Source organism: Aptenodytes patagonicus, chromosome 3 (assembly GCF_965638725.1).
Source record: "Aptenodytes patagonicus chromosome 3, bAptPat1.pri.cur, whole genome shotgun sequence".
NCBI lineage: Eukaryota > Metazoa > Chordata > Aves > Sphenisciformes > Spheniscidae > Aptenodytes > Aptenodytes patagonicus.
This window is the reverse complement of record NC_134951.1, coordinates 58,393,966-58,416,445: the sequence shown is the minus strand read 5'-3', so window position 1 is coordinate 58,416,445 and position 22,480 is coordinate 58,393,966. Positions and strand designations below refer to the sequence as shown.

Genomic DNA, 22,480 nt, shown 5'->3' with positions numbered 1-22,480 from the left:
TGGACATATCAACTCTAGTCTCTTAAGGAGCTGAATGTCCCCAACACCAACTGAGTTCAGCTGAGTTGGATGGAGCACACAATATTTTCTGGGAACGGACCCAAAAAATGAATGCAAAAGTATTTGCAGAGGAGTTAATGAGCCAATGGCTGAATGCATGAGGACAGCACTCAAATGACAGAGGTCCTAGTCCTATTTTGCCACCAAACCTGATAAATCACTTCACAGTTTTGTGCTTCTGTTCCTCTACCACTTCTTGTCTGCCTTCCTTAAGAAAGCTTTCTGGAGCTGAGACTATTTCTTGCTACATGTTTACAGAGTGCCTCACACAAATTAGATTGTTAGACACTAATATAATAGAAATACATTACAGTAAAAATCTAATTTCATTTAAAAACTTAAATAACTTACTGGGAAAGAATTCATTGCTTCAGTTATTACTTGATAAATCCCAAGGCAAATTAATCAATACGAAGTTAAAAAACCAGCAAACACTTCACTCATCTGCACTCATGCAAATGATATTTCTTAGGCTGTCATATGCTGCAGAATTCCCAGCTGCTATGTGCACAAGCCTAAATTTAGACTCACGCCAGCTCTTCAGAGTATGTTGTTACTGACTAAAAGTTGCAGAAAATCTGATTGCCAAAGTCCTGAAAGGAATTAGAAGGGGGGGGAGGGGAAGCCCATATGATTTGTATCTGCTTGTGAATCCACTTAGTTAAAAACTCTTTCGAAAAGCTATCTAAAGGACAAATCAGCTGTGATAGTTTGAGTCCCTTAGAAGCATCTGAACTAAGTGTACACTCATCTGAAACAAATACAGCAGTCACAAAATGTCAGTGTCTGTGTATCAATTGTTATGGCATGATAACGAATTTGAATTTATATTCAGAATGTGGATAATCATGGTAAGAACTGCTTTTAATAACAGGTAGAAAATTTTTAAGGTATGCATTGTATATGGGTAACAACGGAATCAGTCTTAGGCAGCGCTTGAAAGAGTTGTTTTATGCAAACTCTGCAACTCTTCTGTAGTAGGTAAATGATTGCATTAAATGGAGCGTAGTTTTCATCAATGAGAAATTGTTTGCATACATGAGCTTTAAGTCAGCTTTTCTTCCAGGCTTAAATCAAGAACAGGTCAGGCGCAAAAGCCATTCTGGACCCGAAGTCAGCATTCTCAAAGTACAGTCTGCAAACCACCAGCTGATCCACCGCACCCCTGCTAGTCAGTCTAGATTTAACACACATATTCAGGTGCTTTGCTGGGTTACGCTCTCAACTAACAGTATAATTTTATGGTACTGCCTTGGTGTTTATACTCTTTGGCAGCCAACTACATGCACTTCACAGGCTGCTTTTCCAAAGGGCATTTCAGTTCCAGTAAAAAATTGCTTAAACTGTAGCTGTCCTGTCAGAGGTGAATGTGAAGTGGCATTTCATTTACATCTTAAAAATACATGTAATACCCTCCAGCTGGATGGCATTAAGTGGTGACAATAAGCAAACAGGAAATAACATCATATGATTTTCAGATATTGCTTCTTAGAGGGCCAGTTTTCAGACTAAAAATATGTTTTAAATCAAAGGCTTGGAGCCTCAGCTTCCTTGGGTACCCCTGCAGCCTTGAGAATCACCACTAGTGCTGCAGTCCCAGGTGCTGGGACCTGTGTCTAACCAGGCACTGAGCCACCAGCACCCACTGCCTGTGGCAGGCACTGGAAGGAAGCAACTGGGTAAATTAGGAGGTGCTTTTGTAATGATCTGCTGATCAGCTGGTCTGTGTTAAACCTTGAGAAGCTCATAATTCGTAACTGCTTTCAGATGTGTTGGCATTATCCTGAACCGAAGGCTTAATCTGCATGAAGGCAGCTGTGGGTGGGATTCTTTACACCCAACTCTTGACACATACTGAGGGTTGGTGGTCAATGAAGAGATCGGGAGATTTTAGGGTGCAGATTGTCCAACATCTTTTACACACCAGCTTTAGCATAGTATTATTTCTGTCATGCCTGTTTATTCTTGCTGATGATAAAGGGAGTCTACCTAAATCAGATGTCCACATCCCAGATATCTAAAGTTGGTGGAAGGAATCCCATCTTGTCTGTCAGTGCTCACCCTGATGGGTAAGGTCACCAGTTTTGCCTGTTTGGGTGTGAAAGCCTCATAAGTGTCTGAACTGGGCACTTAGGATCATAGGATCGTGGGGTGATTCAGGCTGGAAGAGAGCTCAGAAGTCTCTAGTTCAAACCCTGCTCAAACCAGGCTCAGCTATGAGATCAGACCAAGTTGCTCAGGACTTTGTCCAGCCTGGTCTTGAAACCTCTGAGGATGGAGACCGCACAACCTCTCTAGGCAACCTGCTCCACTGCCTGCCTGTCCTCGGTGTGAAGAAGATTCTCCTTTTATCCAGTCTGAATCTCTCATTTCAGCTTCCGCCTGTTGTCCCTCATCCTCCTGCCACGCACCGCTGTGAAGACCTTGGCTCTGTCCTTTTGATAACCTCCTTGTAGGTAACTCCTCGAAGCCTTCTCTTCTGCAAGCTGAACAAGCCCCAACCCCTCAGTATCTCCCCACTTGTCTTAAGACTGGACATCTTCACACAGATGGGCAGGATCTGTCCCCAGGGACTGCTCTAAAGTAGCCCAAGTACCACCAAGACTAACATGCCTTGGGAACTTCTGTTTTAGCTCCTGAGCATGCCAGTTGAATGTTGCATGTTTTATCCTTCGTGTTTTTACTCCAAAAGCTATCGTTTCATTGGGATGAAATGGAATCAGTTTTGATTTTTCATGCTGTTTTCTTGGAATAAAGACCATTCAGAAATATTCAACCCCCCTGTAGCACAGAACACTTCCTTGGAGATTCAAACTAGCTTTTCTTTTAAATAAAACTGATGTTAATTCATTTGTTATTATTTCACGTATCACTCTACAAAATGTGTCATGGTCTCATATGAAACCACTCAGTCAGAACAGTATAATCATTCTCCTTTCAGTCAGGTTGTCAGCAAGTATTAATACTTAAAGCTTCAAGGATTCAAACAGAGCTACACTGATTTATACTAAGTATGAAGATGATGCTATTTATCAGGGGAATTTCCAAAATTAAAACCAGGAGGGCAACAGCCTGTTTTAAACATGACAGACATAACAGATTGGCTTTAGATCTTTATATTCCAAAATCATTTGCATTTTACATCAGTTGAAAGGTAGCTCATCCATTCTTAATAGCACAATTATGGCAGATGGCAACAGGCCACCTTGAGTTATTTATTAGGTTGCCTGCTGTGACTTTATCACTACCATTCAGAAGGCTGATGATTTAACTCTGCTGGACTGCAGGTTTGAGTCTGTCGCAGTGGATAACTATTCAGGACAAGGCTGTGAAGACCCTGACATAGATTTGTCAATCACTACTTGACAACCTTGTATCACTGCCAATGCAATGGAAAGCACACCAAGTGCAGTGGAAGCCAGGGAAGAACACAAAACTACACATAATTGTCACCATTTAATCCATGTTCAACTGCTCCACATTTCCAATTATTGCTCTAACAAAACAAGTACATATCTTCGATGCTTTTGCTAAGATGATCTCCTCCTTATGAAGTGTAAGGACTCTTCAGAATTAGTAACTAACTTTCAGTGACATTTTAATGGCATCACAGACCAAGTAAGACTATATTTTAATAGCACATTTCACTGATACTGAGTTACAACGGAACTCCCATGGAAGTAAATATGACATTTACATGGATAGTAGATTAATTCACTATGACCATTGCTAGTTCCATCAGTACCAGATTAATTATGTCCCTGAGCTCCTTATTGTGAAGTATAAACAAACACTGATGCAATTATGCTAATTATCTCAGATTAAAGAAGGCTAATACACTTATAGTACACAGTTGAGTGTGTTTCTCCATAGACACTTTAAATTGATTTGTCATTTAGTTTTACAGCTCAACCATCAAAACTCCAAGACTTCTAGGTGCAGTGTTTTGTGAAAGGTGCATTGTTTTTAAGGTTTATGACCATGAGAGGAAATTGTGAGCTAAATTAAGAAAAACAACAGTGTATTCTGTAACTTGTATCCCCTGTCCTCAGGGACTCCCCACATAATCAGTTGCCTTTGCACACTTCTGAGCTGTCACTTTGATGTTCATTCTGAAACTAGGTACAAGCTATTGTCAATGGATTGCCAAAGCTTGAATCCCCTAAGTATATCAGCTCTATACTATTAGTATTCTTTTATTTTTCTATTGTCATAAATAGTAAAAGAGTGATTACAGGGACTCCTCTAAATGTTGATTTGCTTTTAAAGCAAATAATTTGTTGGGCTAATTAGAAGGGAGTCCTAGATCATAAACTCAGCTTCCAAACTGAAATGGGAACATGCAATCCACTGCATAGCAAAACACTGTAAGAGCTTCATTGTGCACGATGCTACCTAAACTTGTCTAAAAGACACATCCGCTACATTCCACCAAGACTACTTGGAAAGCAATTAACCATTTGCATACAGAAATGCTCCCCTTGGAAATGAGTCTATGGGGCTAATATGCACCGCAAGTACTTTTACAGTTTTTTGTTAGGTTCCATTTTCTTCCTTTGGCATTCATTGAAAAGGTTTGGCTCTTAATGACTACCTCATTTATTTGTCCCAGTGTTGCATTGAATCTTAGAACTGGAACCCCATTATTGTTTTACTTCACGGTTGTCTGAATAATTATCTTATGGCATTCATATGCTTAACCTAGTGGTGCAAGGAAGGCATAATACGGCAATGGGAGGACAGATCATTTAAGAAAGGTTATGAGGCATGTGGTTCAACCTTTGGCAGTAACTGGCGGAAAAGTCACAAACATTGGCCCCTGTGAAACTTTCTGCCTGCCTCCCCAAACACTGGTTGTCTCCACGCCTCCTTCAGCAACTATCTTCAATGAGGTAAAGTGTTTTCTTACCTATTTGCCAATCCCAGGGAACTTTCAACAGCTCTTTGTGTTCCATGATTGCACTGTAAGAGAAGAGAAGGCAAAATTTGATGGAAGAGAACAGAAGTTAAATTACTTCCACTCATTCAATTCAAATGCTGGACAAAACAACATAAATAACCTTATAACAAAAAATCTCTGCAGGAACCAAATGCAATCAGACGTTGCTAATCCACTCTGGCATTATCCCTGTGCCCGTGTATTTGAAAGATCTTCAGGGCAGTAATGAGACGTGTTAGCATACAATTTGTACTGGTTTATTTCCAGCTCTCTATATACCTGCCCAAAGTGCCCATCCCCGTATGTGTTCAATCCTCTTGTACTCTTCTGACTTAATATTCTGAAAGCTTTTGAACTTTAATGATTAATAATGTATCTGTCTGAGTTATTCACCCTTCAGAGCGGCTCTGCAGTGTCAAATAAATAGATTTCACAGGCTGGCTTTGAGGAGAGTACTGTGATTTGTTAAACACTGAGAGAGATCAAATAGTCACAGCAATGAAAGTCAGGAAACAAAGCAAAGGATGGGCCATGCTCAAAAGTCCACTTTCAACATCTTGTAAGTCTTGCATTGTACATTAACATCAAAATCGCAGATCCAGAAAATTCTAAGGTGGCAACAAGTCAGCTCTTCCCAATCCAGGCAAAGAGACCCTTGGAGATTAGGTATCTCACAAGCTAGGTCTTCACTGAGCTAACCGCTTTCTCTGATCTGTGATTTGCAGATAACTCCTGCTGTGCAGAACTCTGCATGCTAGTCTGGACAATATTTTAAACAAGTATAAAACATGGAATTATACAGATCGAAAAACGAAGTACCTAGTACAAAAGGTGGTATATGGAAGACCAAATCTAATAGTAAAACTGCAGGAACTCAGTGCCTTCCAAATTAATCTGGTCTAGAGAGTTGCACCCTGGATATTCTCATTTTCTTGCTGCTGATGTGTGGCAAATCTAATACTGTGTACAGAATAATAAGATTATTTTGTCTGCAAAATAACTAAATTATAAGTGTCTTTGCATGCATAAGGCGTATGTTTCTTTTATCAGCAATTCCTGAATAATATAATGAAAAAAACCTGCAATGTCTCTTGTTCTGGCAAACAAATTTTGATATAACTTAAATGTAGGAACATTGCTTTCATGCTATTGCCTATCCGATACAAAAGAAGTAGAAAACAATATGCTATGGTCTGTGATTCATTACGATCTGTGAAACAAAGAGGGGTAAGAGCAACTTTGCCAGAAGTTGCCATTTAGTAGTGCCAGATTCACTGAAGAATTGGAACCACAACGATCTTCGAACGGTTGCGGTGACTGGAGGAGGTCCCTGATGACTGAAAAGAGACAAATGCAACATCAGTTTCAAAAAGAGAAAACACTATAACCTGGCCAGCCTTATGCTAACCTTTGGGAAGATTATGGAGCAAATCTTCCCAGAAGCCATTTGCAGGAAATGAAGAAGAGATGACTGGAAACAGCACAGACTTCTCAAGAGCAAACCATACCTGACCAAACTGACTGCTTTCTATGATGAGATGATTGGCTCAGTAAATAAAGGAGAGGGAATGGATGAGCGGATGAGGTGTAACCTACCTTGACTTTAGCAAAGCTTCCAAAATGATTTCTCGAAAGATCCTTAGAGACTCAGGAGGTATGGACTGGATGGGTGGACTACCCACAATGTAGTCTGAAGAAAAGGGCCAAGAGAAACCTTGTGAAGTTCAAGAAAAGCAAATATGAACTCCTGCACCTTCGGTGGAATAACCCTATGCAATAGTACAGGCTGGAAGCTGACAGGATAGAAAGCTGCTTTTTAGAAATAACCCTTGGAGTCCTAGTGGACATCAACCTGAACATGAGTCAGCAATGTGTCCTTGGAGCAGAGAAGGCGCATCCTGGGCTGTGTTAGAAAGAGTTTGGCCAGCAAGTTGAAGGATGTGATTTGTGAGACAGCAGCTGGAGTTCTGTATCCAATTTTGGGCTGCCCAGAATAAGACAGACATTGACAAACCGGGGGGAGTACAGTGGAGCTCTGTCACAACAGTCAGGCGGCTGGAGCACATGATGTAAGAGGAGATGCTGAAACAGCAGGGTTTTTTTAGTGTAAAGAAGAAAAGGCTAACCCAGGGTGAAGGAGGACGGGACAATAAATTTGCTGTCTTAACTACCTAATGGGTAAGTTACAGAAAAGATAGAGTCAGACTTTTCTTGGAGGTGCACAACAAAAGGATGAATGACAATGGACACAAGTTGCAACGAGGGAAACTCTGATTAGATACAAGGAAAAAAAATATTGGTCAAACACTGGAACAGGTTGCCCAGCAAGACTGGCATTTCAATTCCTGGAGATGGTAAGAAGTTAACTGTACAAGTTCCTGAGCAACCTGACATAACTTTGATGTTAGCTTTGAGTTGCTTTGAGTAGGGGCTTGAACCAGATGACCTTCAGGGGTCCATTACAAAGTAGGTTATTCTATGATTATGTGATTCCATCAGACAGCGTTATCTCCGTTTGCTGGGTAGTTGCTATATCCCCAACTCTTGTCAACTAATGTTTTCTCTTGTTTTGATATACAGCTCCTCCCTGCTTTAATCACATTCAACCCACTAAACTTCTCTTTCCACCATGCCCGGCTAGTTAGCCAACTCCTTCCTTTACTTCACTGTTTGCCCTGACACCTTAGCCCTTCATTTGCTGTCCAACAGGCGTTATCGAGGTTTATTTTACATTAAGCACTCTTGCTAAACTGTTCTAGAAAACAACAGCCTACTTCTTGAAAGTCCACTTGGAGACACAGCCCTGTACTAGAGCTGAAGCATGAACGACGTGAGTCACCCACACTTATGTAGATATTTGTACTTACACATGGAATAAAAGGCAAATACCACAGCTTTTTGCTACTATATTATTTTGAGATCAGTGCATGTCAATAAAGGGGACATTCACTTGTGGGCACTGTTTTGCCTTTCTTACATTCAGCATAGTCCTACGCACTTTTCGTTATTTTCCCTTCTTCAGAATTGTACTGCTCCCTGTAAATCCTATGAACATGAGACTTACACCTCAAGTGGTATTAGCACACAAGTTCCCCATCCTCGATCACTTTGTGGATGCCAGCCAAACTTTGACCAGCACTGTGTCCAGCATGCTGGGAAATGGCCCTATTTTTGAGACATTCCTTCCCCAGATTACTTCAGTTTATAGGACCTAAAGGTCCTATATTGCACCAAAGTGGCCAGTAGTGTTTCAAAGAAAGAGTCTGCAATTGTAACACGGAGAGCTGCCTTCTTTTTGAAGCAATTGGTATATTTAGTTAGATTAATCCTCTGTGAACTCTTAACTATGTGATGACTGCTCTGCATTACAGGTAAAGGTAAGAAAATGCTGAATTGCTTCATGGAACCAAGTAGCAGAAACATTATTGGTCTCTCCCGATATGCAAGCTTTTGCCACCTTGTTAAAAAAGTACATATATGAGCTAAGTGTGGTCGGGGCTCCACAAAGTGCCACAAAAGCACTAGCAGCAAAAAGCTGTGAAGGCCGGTGGAGAAAAACCTGCTGGCAAGAACTTTTCGGCCAAAGGTTGACTATAAAAACCTTAGGGCTTTCAGCATAGAAATGGTTTCTACTGCTTCCTTCCAGTTGTGTTCTCTGTGTACAAAGATGCCTTGTTCCAGCACTAGCTTCTTCTCCCCAGCAAAATAACTCACAGACCCTGAATTGTGACTAACTGCTTGGGTCAAGAGGGGTAATGGCACTATAATTAAATTCAGGAATGTGAGACACGTACATGACAGTTTACGCACACAGAGCAAGACAAGGGCACTGCTTTGATGCCCTCAGAATCAGTTAGTACCTACCTACCATGAACACTGTAGGTAACAAAAATGCTTTAGCCAAAGATACTAGGCATGTTTACGTGCTCTTGAATTCTGTATTTTTAAGAAAGGAACTGCTTGTGTGGCAGCTGGTTAATAGAAATCATTTTAAGTCATGTGTCCAGATCCCACATAAATATAACAGGATTTTTGGCTAAAGAAATAGAACTAATTAAGTGGGAGTTGATGGGTCATTGTTTTGATCAGTCTCTGTTCTTAGAAGCTAAGTCAGATGTGCAGGGAAGTTACCTGGTTTTGACTAGTAATCAAAAGTTATTCTGTGTGACAAGCACCAGTGATGGATCTGCATAAAATGTGGCAATCTGGTATGGTGACTTTTACTACATTTTCATCAGTCACAGTATTACAACACTGGAAGCTACCTTCCAACTCTTAGCCTTGCAGGTGAGGTGCTCATTAGGTATATCATGTGGATATAGACAGAACTCAGTAGTTCCTGAAATCCATGTGACAATCTCCTGAGTACTAAATATTTTGAAGTGAAAATGCCAGTTTCTTAAAGGCTTTTTCATTATTTTCGCCATATCATAATGTAGTTACACAGAACAAGCCAATCAGTAAAATACCTTCTGACTGGACGTGTTTTCTACCTGTTTAGAAATCTAAGTGTCTTTTTAAAAGTATGAAACAGAACCAGAGATAGTTGTAGATTTTGTTATTCACAGATCAGATCAACATATGAAGTATCCACTTGTCTTCAAGCAACAATGTGGTAAGATGTGTCTTCTACTCCTCCCTCCCCACATGACTATTCAAGGACACCAATCACAGAATCATAGAATCATAGAATGGTTTGGGTTGGAAGGGTCCTTAAAGATCATCTAGTTCCACTCCCCCTGCCGTGGGCAGGGATACATTCCACTAGGTCAGGTTGCTCAAAGCGCCATCCAACCTGGCCCTGAACACTTCCAGGGAGGAGGCATCCACAACTTCTCTGAGCAACCTGTTCCAGTGTCTCACCACTCTCACAGTAAAGAAATTCTTCCTAATATCTAATCTAAATCTACCCCCTTTCAGTTTAAAACCATTACCCCTCATCCTATCACTACGCTCCCTGATAAAGAGTTCCCATCTTTCCTGTAGGCCCCTTGAATTAGAGTACTTAGGTACAAATTTGTGTTATTATTCAAATCCACCGATCTGAAATATGAAAACCAATGTAAATTCCAGAACTGGAGGACACCTGCTCTCCACAGGAAATGGCTACCTTTGAAGAGAGGCTACCTCAGTGGAGGCCACAGCTGCACTTATTTGAATGACCTTGGGGCTCAAACCTGCTCACTTACAGCTGAATTCCACTGAAGAAGGAACCAAAGAGTCCAATCATGCCCAGGAATTCCACTCGACTCAGATTTCGGACGATATACTCCTCACAAACGTTCGAGATGCCGTATAGCGTTGCTCCGCCCAGTACTAAGAGATCCCCTATCAGTTTATTTTCACCTAGGAATAAACAGGGGAAAAATCAGAATGTCTCAAAACAACCATCTTTTGTCTAGAACCATTGCCAGTTCTTCCCTATAGATTTCAATCCTCAGTCACTAAGTAGCCCATATCTGGGTTAATAAGCTGAATGCAAATGTTCTGTCATTTTAACAGTTTTCATTCAAGACCCCAGCAAAATCTAGCAGAGGTGAAGGGAGAGCATTATCCTTGCTGTGGTTAATAGAATTTGAAAGAATCTGAAAAAATTGTAAAAAAATATAGAAACCAAGTGGCACTCTTCAGTGACTAATCCTTTTTATTGTATTATTATTACTTTTTTTGCAGAATGGGACTCAGCTATATAGAGCAGCTTGCATCTCATCTTGAAATCTAACCAGTCTAAAACATGTCCAGTATTTAGATGTGAAACCAACTGAAAAATTCTGTGTACCTGTGAAATGAGTGAAGAAATCATTACAACCCCAATATTGACCTCATTCTCACATGAAGCTGTTTGACGGGAAAGAGAGGAGGAAGGATGGGGTGTAGACAGGGTGATGATAACAACAGATTTTCAAAAGAGGTTCAATTAGCATAGCAGTACCTAATGCAAGCAATGAACACCAAGATGTATTTTCAGTACCTCCAGGTATATATAATTACTAAAACATTGTATTATCAAAGACTGTTTGAAATCTTTTTAAGTCTTGGAGGCTTTTATTATTGGGGGGCAGGGAAGGCTGCAGGGAAATTTGATCAAGATCAAGTTCCAGCTTGAAAACTGAGGCCCTGGCTTTGCAAACTGATGCACGCGATTCCCTCTGCACATATGGTTTGTTAAATGATTTCTACAGCTTCACAAAGCTGTCAGACATTGCTGCAGAACCGTATTCTGAAAGACTGGATATAATGGAATTTCCTTTGAAAAGGTTCAGTAGAAATGCTGAAGTACTAGACTGTAATTTTTTTTGAAAGAAACCTTGTTTTCTTTTAAAATACCTCTTGATTTACTTTTTGAGTTCCTGCCTTTTTAAGTTTTATTATTATTGATTTGTAAAATATACACTGCAGTAAATAAAAATGGAAGCCAAACATTCTGATTGATTCAAAATAATCTTGTCAACATTTTTCTTTATGGAGTTCTTTTAAGCCTTCAGTTTTCATTCCAAACTACAGTTCTGAAATTTCCAGTGGGAAGACATTTACGAAAATAAGAACGGTCATAAGAGGACAGACCAAGGGTTCTTTTAACCAGTATCCTGTCTCCAATGTTGGCTATAAGTACCAGAAAAGTATAGGTTGTTTAGGGACAAATAGGAACAGGGCAAATGTTTAAAATACTCCCAGTAACACTCTCTTAGTCTCCAACATTTTTCAGCTCAGAGATGTGGCTTCTGTGTATTTAGCAAACATTACTAGATTTCTCTTTCATGTACCCATCCAGTCTCTCACTGAATTTCTGTTTTGCATGTACCCTGACTGACAGCATGTTTATATTTGACCGTTTATCTTTTTAAGATTTGTTACTTATTTTCCTTTTAGCCTTCTTTTGCAATCAGCCATGGAAGATGCCTTTAATTTAAAATAAGCATCAGCACTTTACAAGACCTCTTCATATCCCTGATGCATTTGATGTTCCACAGTGGCTGCAATCATCCCTCACTGAGCTCACTCATTTGGTATTTATTACAGCTACTCACTGACACTTCGGGGAAGTACTGCGAAAAAGCTTTTGACCTTAGAGCTTGGCTGTGCTGAACTGCTGAGACAAAAATGTCATCCTTTTGCATCTGCGAAACAAGGATGGCTCAGAGGCCGAGCGTTTTGATAGAGATGGGACGGCCCCAAGCACCACACTGCGATGACTCTCCCCAAAGCGCACTCAAGCTCGGAGAGGGTGAGCTTCAATCTTCAGGGCTTTCCCGGAAGAGGAAGCCAAGATCTGGTGAGAGCACGGGTCTGCCTAGCCCAGGACCCTCCTCTGGCACTGGGCAGCACAGGGTGGCTGAGGAAAGCATGAAGAAATAGGTAAGCACAGGGGGATTTTTATCAGCCAGTTCTCAGCAGATTAGGGATTTTCTGAGATGGAAGTTATACTAGACCATCAAACTTAATAGATCCTGAGGGATTCTTCATTAACTTGTGTAAAGTCCATATAGTTTTGGCCTCTACAACACCCTGTGGCAGAAACTTAGCCGGTTTAAGCATGCACTATCAAAAATTACTTTGTGTTTTTAGCTTTTAAGGCCGATACCTCAAAATTATATTGGGCATCCCATAATTTTCTCATTGTGAGAAATATTTAAGAATCACTCTGTATTGACCCTGTCCATACCACTGAAGACTTCACGTACCTTTACCATATTCTGTCTCTTTCTTGCCTTTTCTGGGAGATGAAAAGGCCCAGTCTGCCTACAGTCTCTTCATCCTCAAGCCATTTTATGCCCTCGAACAGCTTTCTCACCTTTCTCCATTGCTTCTACAAGCTTATTTTCTGGTCATTTCTTTTTGAGATGCAGTGACGAGAGTAATACAGGGTACTCAAGAGGCTAGTGCATCAAAACTTTATATACTGGCATAAAAATGTTTTATACTATATTTTTGGTTTCTTTCCTAATAATTTCTAGCATCCTGCTTGTCAAATGTCTTTTCTTCTTTGCTTCCTCAAGAGGCTGACTTTGGAACTTTCCCCCAAGACTGACATATCCTAATAGACCTATTTTCATGGATGTAAAATCCACAGGCATCTACTGGTTTATTGCTAAGGAAATATGTATCAACTGACTAGAGACATTCTAAAGACTTTTAGGTTAACACAGTTGTACTTGACCAATTTAATGGCGTAGGTCATTCTTCTGAAGAAACATAAGGCATAGCTTGGCAAAACACGCTTTGCATTAATCACTGTTAGCATATTTAATGTTCTCTGGAAGCAGAAGTCATACAGTCCAGAGAGGAGTTAATGTTCTGGGGACTAGTTATAGCACTATAGTGTAAGAGGAATCATTTAAATATGAATTATGTTCTGACACGATTGCTTTTCACATTCTCACTAGGCCACTTTGCCACATTTTCACCTCAACACCCAGCATTAAATGGTGTTTCTGTTTGCTTTTGGCTGTAATTACTGATGATCATAATATCTAAAAATCAGTCTCAATGTGTCCCATCTTAGACTAAACATACTCTCATATACTTATTAACAGGACTGAAGTGACTGGCTTTCAGAGACTGTGATAAGCTAAAGCTGTGAAGTGCTTTGAAAAATCTGGATGAAACACTTAGACCTCTGTGTCTTAGACCCCTGTGTATTACAGGAGCACAAGTACCAAGGTACCTCAGGGGTATTAGTTCAGAAAAATGTTATTTTAAGGTACACTTGGCAGGTAAGGTGATAGAGCACAAAGTACTTGGTAGTAATTGCTTTTCCCATTGAGAAATGTGCAAAACATTTCAGGATATAATAAAAAGAGGTAAACTACCATATATTTATTGAAAGTTGAGAGCATGCCTGCACATTATACCTAATTCCTGCAGATGGTTTGGAAAACACCTGTTAATCTCTCAGTGATGCATTTTAAATTCATTTTCCCTTACTGTAAGAGTTGGCAGGCTAGATTGCTGGATGCAGTAGGTGCCTACCAGAGCCTTATGGCACTTCTAATACATAAACAGTATGGTCAACAGGGGCACACAGGTGTCAACAGATCTTGTCCCCTAAAATATAGGATAAACACAGAAGTTTACAAAGGACTAATACAGCATCATTGCTTTTGGTGTATTCCTTTCTTTTGTTTGCCCAGTCCTAGGAAATATCCTATAAATGGTGTGGAACCCCTGAACAAAGAGTTTCAAGAATTTTTTCATTTTGCTGCCAATATTTCTTTTTATTTGTAGATTTTTAATGTATAGTTTTACCCCTTCAGATAAATGAAACCAGCGGATCTATTTTATTCTGTTAAAGACACCATCATTAATAATATCATTTTGCCACTTAAAAAAACCCGCTGCAGTCTCTCTGTGTAGCAATAAGCATGGACACAGTTTTTCATGTGTAGGTCCGAATTAAAAGGCAATAATGCATGTTAACAGATTTTTCTGGACAATTTTACCTAACAGCTATACCCGTGCTTTAGTAATGAATATGGCAAATAACATCTAATTATTGCAGTTGGATGGCAAAGTGTCAGTGTTCTTCAACGTGTTCCTTGTCCGCTGAGGTCCATTGCTCCACACGCTCCTGCTGATCCACAACGCGCCTGCCCTAGCATATTACTCTCTAGATTACTGGGACACAGGATGTTTCCTCCGGAAGCCAGGGTTGAAATCCCAATCCCTCTGAAATCAGTCATTCCTCATGCAGCTTTGGCTGGCTGATTTCATAGTACAGAGTATATTCTTTCCTTTTTCGCTGGGGCAGGGCTATTTCTGGAGGCGACCAATGAACTAAAAGTATCCTTTTAGGATAAAGGACAGGTATAAAAGGGGGCAGGGAGATATGGTGAGTACTGTCACAAACTCCCTTGTTTTATTTAGTAGCATCCTGGCAAATGTAGTTCTTACAGCACTTGCATTTGTATTCAGAAAGCTGAGTCAAGAATTTTAAATCCCAGTGTATTATGCTCAGCTCACAATTCAGTGCTTTTAATTAAGAATGAAAACTGTGCCTAATTGACAATCTTTGAAAAGAATTTCCAGCCTTCCCACATCATTTGGGTTGGCACTAGAGAAATCAATGTGACAGAGGAAGTTGATCAATGAAATCTAACTCTGCCTAGTCTGCATTAATAGCTACACACACATTATTCATATGATGCCGCATATAAAAAAGAACATTTTACACACAAGAAGGTTCTTTTCAACAGTGAGGCAGGCAAATCCCAAACCTTTACTCTGAAACTGTGTGCATAACCCAGTTGGTACAGTTAATACGTAGGTTCGGTGTCTTTTAGCATCTACCCAGCGACCCCACCTCCATACAAAAAAGGAGCAAGGTTGAGGAGAAGTAAGAGTACATAATGGATGTGAGAGGTGCTTATGATTCAAAGATGCAGCCAATTTGGCAAGGAAGCAACTGAGGTTTGCAGTCAAACAACTAAGCCAAAACAGAAGGAAACGACAAGTATTTAGCTTCTCCCCCTGGCCTGCACAGAGGATGATCTGGGTTGCACACACAAGTCTGTTTACAGCCGTGCCGACTTCTAAGTGTTGACCCATTTTTGCTCTCTGTTCCTTCTGACAAAGAAGCAACTTTCAATGGTGCAGTGCTTTGGATCCATGAAGGCACAGGGTTTCTTGCCAATTTTCTCTTTTTTTTTTGTCCCAACCTGGCATGTTCTGGTCAATGGCTTCTCTGAGCAGCAATTGGTCATACAACACATCCATCCTTACTCACCTGCTCCTTGCTGTCTCCCAACGAGGACATCTGCTCCTGCCATGCATCCCATGCCCAGAATGCAGACCACAATCCCAATGAAATGTACTGCCTTGTATCGTACCAGTAAGAAGAACCAGGAGAGCAGTATCACCACTGGGATGACAAAACAGTCTAGGAGCTGTCAAGAAAGAGAGGAAAAATCAACAAATCAACCTGCTAACACTTTGCCATAAAATACTAGGATAGATTCCAGCAGGGGGGAGCACTGTAATAGCACTTTCTACCAGACAGAAAGTGTATTCAAGTGGTTATGTCATCCATCAGACAGAGGATAAGACTGTATTCTGTTCATGACTATTCTATGAGTTCAGAAGGGCTGAACAGGGTAACACCCAACAGTACTGCCTTGCTCTTGGATTCAGATGCATATTTCATATCCATGGGAAGGAAACCTGGGCCAAAAGAAAGCCACACCACTCCATCTGGTCCTCACCTCTGGTGATTAACGGACAAAGACTGAGGGCACTCTTCCTACAGTCTAGACATGTGCTTTAATTCAGTCATTTCAGGTCCAATTAGCAGGAATGTTCATAACGCACAAGTTGACCAGATTTATTAAATCTGGCCATATAAATCAAGGGGTTTCTGCAAGCAGAATACTTATGAAAAATCTGCCCCCTGTGGGGACTGTTAACTCCTTGAAAATACAGTCCCATATGCCTCTGAAGGAAAAAAAAATGAAAAACCACCTTGCCTGCAGTGCAAGAAACTCAATCTTCTTGCCAATAGACCCTGGGTAAGAGCTTTCTCAAGGAAGTGTTATGAAACACAATCTTTAATTGTTTTTTTCAGAGACACCCAGCAATAAACCCAGAGAACCCGTGATAAAAAAAGAAATGCACCAAATGTTTGTGAGAGGACAATTTTCAAATTGAAATATATTTTAGAAGCTATCAGTATGTCACCAGGAAACAAAAATCTTGGGTAAGAAAGTTCCAAAGAAACCTGACTTTAATCCCACTTCCTAAAAGGATACAGACAATTAAGAGTCGCGATTCTGTGGACTAACAATGGGATTTAACAAATTGTGCAGGGTACACTACTGTTCAATGCCAATTGATACAGCAGGAACTAGAGCTATATGGTTGCATCTTCTTTCTAATGAAAATGTCTGGAACAACCAAAGGAGGAGGCTGTGTCCGTAGTTCTGGAAAACTACTCCAGATGTTGTTACCTTGATTTTAGATGATGCAATTTGTTTTTTCTTCCCTTTGGGCCTATTACCTGCTACTTGCTCTCTCAGTGTGATTTACCACTAAGCACACTAAGTATTATCAAATAATGATCACATTCCTTTTAACTTCTTTGTCTCTCCATGCGTTATCTGAAGAGAAAAAGATTTTGGGATGATTTCAAGAATTTCAGTGCTTAGAAAACTATTCTTTACATGTGAGATACCTATGTAATAAATATTAAATTTGGGGGATCAGCAAAAATATAAAAGCCAATTTTTGGACTAAGGATAATTTCCCTGAAACTTTGTTTGAAAAACAAGAGTATGCAGTGGAAACCCATCCATTCCAAAGATTCCCCAGACACTGAGTGGCAAAAGCCTTCCGAAGAGGAATGGTTCAGCAGGGGGACCATGCTGCTCTCAGGAGGCTCAAGCAGTCCCGAAAAACTGCAGAACAGATGAGGGAAATTACAAATGGGAAAAGTCCGTGCTAAAAGCGGGTTCTGCACTTAAAATGAGAGCTAATCATCTAAAAGGCATGGCCAGGCCTCTTTACAGTGAAGACTTCCTCCAGCAGTCCTCAAAACACCGTCCTTCACAGACCAAACACAAAAAGGGACAACAGCTGGACAAACTGTAACAAGCTCCTTCACTTGCATAGGGCATCTGCTCTGCCTCTGAAGAGCCTGTAACGTGTACAGTGTATAACGGAGCTAGCGCTCAGTAACCCCTCTTTGTAAAAACACACATATACAGGACACCACATACACAAGAACAACTTCAGAAGTCGCGCTGCCGGGAGCAGCCAGCTCCTGGGGGAGGGAGGGGTGGTGGCACGACTACCAGGTGTACGCATTAAATCCTGGCACGTGGTGTGGGCAACGTGGCACACGGCCTTCTCCTGTCACTGGGAGGAGTGACGGGGCCCACCTAGCCAGCACAGATGGTCACTGCTGCATGGATAACATCCACTGCACATTTCTCATATGCTGTGGATTTCTGCACTTTGTCAACGCAGCCCTAGCAAGTACCAGTAATGGGTGGCACACCTGAGGGAAGCTCACTCTTTAGTGTAACCCATGGGATGTGGACACAGCTCAACACCTCCACTCTCAATCCACAGCCCATGTCATCATGCCTGTAGATGCTGGATGTGTGTTCTTCATTAGCTGTGCTAGCATACAGTGCATCCACCATCTCTGCTGGAGACAGAGGGAAGGTGGCACCAAACAGCAGGGAGGCAGTTACTACTTACATTGCTCATAGCTATCCCCGAAGGTGTGAATGCCTCTATCCCATTCCCTCCCAGTGCAGCATTGAACAGGTGAGCTTAACTCACACAGTTTTCTGACCTCATCACAGTTTTCCAGTACTTACAGTAGGGCTACAAAGAAGATAGAGGCGCCCTCTTCACAATGAGCCACATGGAGAAGACAAGAGGCAACAGGTACAAGTTGCACCAGGAAAGGTTTAATCTCAATATAATAAAGACATTTTTTATAGTCAGAACAATCAATCACTGGAACAACCTCCTCAGGGATGTGGTAGAGTGCCCATCACCAGAGGTTTTCAAGATGCAGCTGGACAGGGTGCTAGATAATCTCATCTAGGCTCACTTTCCCATGAGAGGTTGGACCAAATGATCTTCTGAGGTCACTTCCAAGCTGGGCTGTTCTATGGTTCTGTGATTCTAACTTACTGATAGTTTGCGTCAAAACAAGGTAGAGGAGAAGCTCACATGGGCAGGCACCAGTCTTACCTTGGAGAAAGCAACTGAAATCCATCACCAGTGAGAGCTACCTTTACCTGGCTCAGTGCACTCGGCTTCCCTTCCACGCTGTGCTATGGGAATCACCAGTAGGTTATACCAACTTGATTAACTTTGCACTGGAGGAGAGGAGAAGGGGCAGCCTTACACCTAACTCAGAGCTGGATGTGAGTAAAATAGCACCAATCAGAGATACTGCACAGTCTGCCATCGTCTTCCTCAGGCGATCACTTAAGATTTGAACACCCTCTTCCCCATACATACACATACCACCTCAGAGACGACTGTGCCCGAGACAGAGCAGAAAGCCTTATGCAACGGTTAAGCACAGAGGTGTTTTAAGAGACCACTTATTAAGTAAGACAGTAAGCGTCTGCAAGCATCTTTCCAGTTCTTTTCTGTGCAAAGGTGAGTAAGCGAACCTCAACCATCACCGATCCAACTATTTGATTTTGCAAAATCAGGAGCTCCGGTCACTTATGCAAACAGTGTTTAAGAATAGATTTAAGAATATGAAGATGTCAGCTTTCAGCCACTAACTACTGTCTCTCAAGAGACACAGAGTGACTCAGTGGATATTTTTAACCCCCAACATCTGGAATAGAGCCCTTGCCCACCTTTACACACAGGACATGACCCTGCATGTTCATTGTGGGACAGCAGCTCTGACGAAGGCTGCTTTACTTACTCCAGGCTAAGCACACATAAAGAACATTTTCTTGTGAGTATGATATATATTAGGGTGCTAGTGTGTTTTCAATAGCCAGTTTTAAAAATTGTTTGTACCTGCAGCATGTATACTTCAACATGCAAATTCCCACTAACAGTCTTTTAGAGGAAGCTTTAAAAAATTCCTCTCATTCCATAAATATTTAAACATGCCTATGCTTTCAAGTATGTGAAGATGTGTCTTTTAAGCACTAACATGAAGGGATGCATGAACAGAACCTGTCACAAACAAACAACGCTGACAGCAGCTGGAAAATGCCCCTTTGGGGCTGGTAGCCCAAGGTCTAATCCACAAATCGCTATTCGGAATACTGCAGCATCAATAGATATAAAATGTAGGTAATGTTCATTGACATTATATAGTTCTTGAATTGTGCCTAGTTTATACCTATAATTAAACAACGGGGTAGATAGAAATAAATTAGGTTGCTACAATATCAGCAATAAGATAAGCTAGTGTATATTGCTTAACTGTTTTTCAGGTATTGCTTTACATTTAATTTCTCCAGGACTAAATTCGCTCTGCCTTTCTTTTTTCCTCAGATAAACCTGTCTAGTAGAAGAAAAAGTGCACATATATTCTACAGACAAAAGATGTGAGATTGTGGATTACCTGATCTGCAATAGGGCTTTCTTGTTTATTTTTCTCCCCCTCCCCCCCTTTTTTTTGTTTGTTATTAGTTATTTCAGCTATTAAGAAAAAAAAACATTATACCTAATTGTCATGTTCCAGACTATAAAATTTTTGCAATAACAAAGATAAATTATGCTTAGCTTGAATTTCATTTATAGCACATAAAGGTCAGTTGTTTACCAGTATTTCCCTAAGAATCATCTTTGATATTTTCCTTCTTTTTAATTGCTTATTCAAAAGGTAGTGCCTATACCCTGTCATTACATTAAATTAATGAGTGACCTGATTTTAATCAAAGTTCCTGTTCTAATCACAGAAGTTATCAGATCTCTCTAAACTAAAAGAAAACATATTTCCTATTTTGCCATGGGAAGATAACAAAACTGATATGAGTGCATGGTGCAGACCATGTTCTTTGACGCTGCCATGTTTGTCTGTGGTTCTCTTCAGTCACAGCTCTGAGTTGGGATGTTTTAGAAGGCAGGATACAAAAATATATAACCTATTGATATACTGTCCTACAGCAACTCCTTTGTGTTATAAAAATGTGTTGTTATAGAGATTGCAGATTATTATTTGATTCTAAAAGATATCACACTGCATCTAAGTCTGTTGATGATACACAATGTTGAAATATATTTTTCTGATTGTTTGTTAAATTACGTTGACTTTATTATACTTGTGAATCATAGACAAATACTCTCTTGCTAACAGTAAATATCCAGTCTCTGATCTCACAAATTCAGCATGTGTTTGCACATATATAGCAAGAATGTACTGTTAGTCATTGGAAAGGAGAGCTGGCAAGCTTTAGACGAAAGGTCTGTAATACAGAGGGTGAACTGCGGATCTGCAGCAATATCAAAAAGAAAGAAGCTGGTCAGCAGTCCCTATGGGAACAGCTGAGCTGAATCTTCCTTTTTAAACATTCATTGGATTTTTTCCCCCCAGTTATAAGCCCCTTTTTTCACATTAGTGGTTTCTCATTAGTGCTGCCCTCCAGCAAATCATGTGGAGAATCAGCTGCACCCTCTACTCAGCCTACTCTCCAGAGCAGAGGGATCAGTAAAACCAGCGTCGTATCCGTCCAACATTGTATGGTCAAGTACATGTGAGGGCTACTGAATTTCAGCATGCAACCTGATAAGTTTAATACAACAGCAAGTGCTATGTAAGAGACGCCTTCTGACATTTGCTTTGTTTTTTCAAAGGAAGAAAGGGTTTGCTGCCCATTCGAGGGCTCTTTCTATTCCAGTTTCCACGCTACCTTCACAATACCACACACACTTGATTCAACTGTACGATACACATGCACAAAAGCAGCCAGGATGTGAAACCTCACAGAGGTGGCTGCTGGCTGCCAGGGGAACTGCATGGCAATTACGCTACCCTGCGACTGAAACCTTCTGCAGGGAAGGTGTGGATGCTGGCAGCATTTCTGACAGGGTTATTTCAAGCATTTCAAATAAAAAAGGAGCATTGCTTTTACCTTTCGTGTTTCTATTTGCTATCTCATCACAACTTAATCACTTTCTTGCATGGTTTTTATATCATCACGGAAGTAATTTAAAAAGTATTTATTTTTTCATCCAGCCAAAATGTAGGGTACTCCGGGTAGGGAAATTGGTGAAAGAATCAGTTAGTGACGTAATTTGCTTAAAAAAAAATGTAAAGATGTTTAATTTCCATGACATGGAAGAAACAAAAGCCAGAAGACTGCTCCCAGTCTGAAGCCTCTTTAAATCAGTATTTTGCCCACAAGAGCTCTGATTTTTTTGTTGGGGCCACATGACTGATATTTCTATAACTGTTCCCATCAGTTCCTTTAATCTGTCCTCAGGATTTTGTCTTTTTCCCTGCGGATGCAGAAACTCCCTCAAAACTTTCACTACACCTACATCTGACTTGCATGCACCAACACCCAAGATGAGGATTATTACAGCTCCAGCTTTCCGTGTACATAAAAGGAACTCAGCGAGTTCTTGCAGTCATGTTAAATGAAAGGTGGTGGTTACATCCAACCCACAGTTAATCTGCTCTCAACTCTCTACACATGGACACGCTTTACTACCAACGCGAGTAATCGCATCTTGACTCTTTTTTAAAAAAAAAAACTTAGGACACACCTCTTCATCCTCTCCTCTCATTACATGCACTCCAGCTGTGCTTATGCAAGGTCTGCTCAAATGCCAGGAAGAGTTACCAACAAACTGACCACTGAAATGGCCTTTCCTTTAATTGCATTCCTCCTCTGATTTTACATACCACTGTCAGAAAAAGATCATTCTAAGACAGCAGACAGCTCTGCCAGCAGTCACGTGTTTCTGTAGAAAAAAACTATTTTCTGTTTCGCTTCTCTCTAAGTAAGAAAGATGACTGGATATGGGCTTTGAAGACCATTTTCTCAAGGT

General features: G+C 40.7%; 1 protein-coding gene across 1 annotated transcript in view; it reads right to left on the bottom strand.

Annotated features, from left to right (window-relative positions):
- SLC35F1 (solute carrier family 35 member F1) overlaps positions 1–22,480 on the bottom strand; it is a 253,289-nt gene that overhangs the window by 24,829 nt on the left and 205,980 nt on the right. Inside the window, exons 4-6 of the mRNA XM_076333482.1 lie at positions 15,723–15,882; positions 10,189–10,345; positions 4,970–5,022 (exon numbers count right to left, since the gene is read on the bottom strand). Of these exons, the coding sequence (XP_076189597.1) occupies positions 4,970–5,022; positions 10,189–10,345; positions 15,723–15,882 (370 nt within the window). The remainder of the gene's footprint in view (positions 1–4,969; positions 5,023–10,188; positions 10,346–15,722; positions 15,883–22,480) is intronic.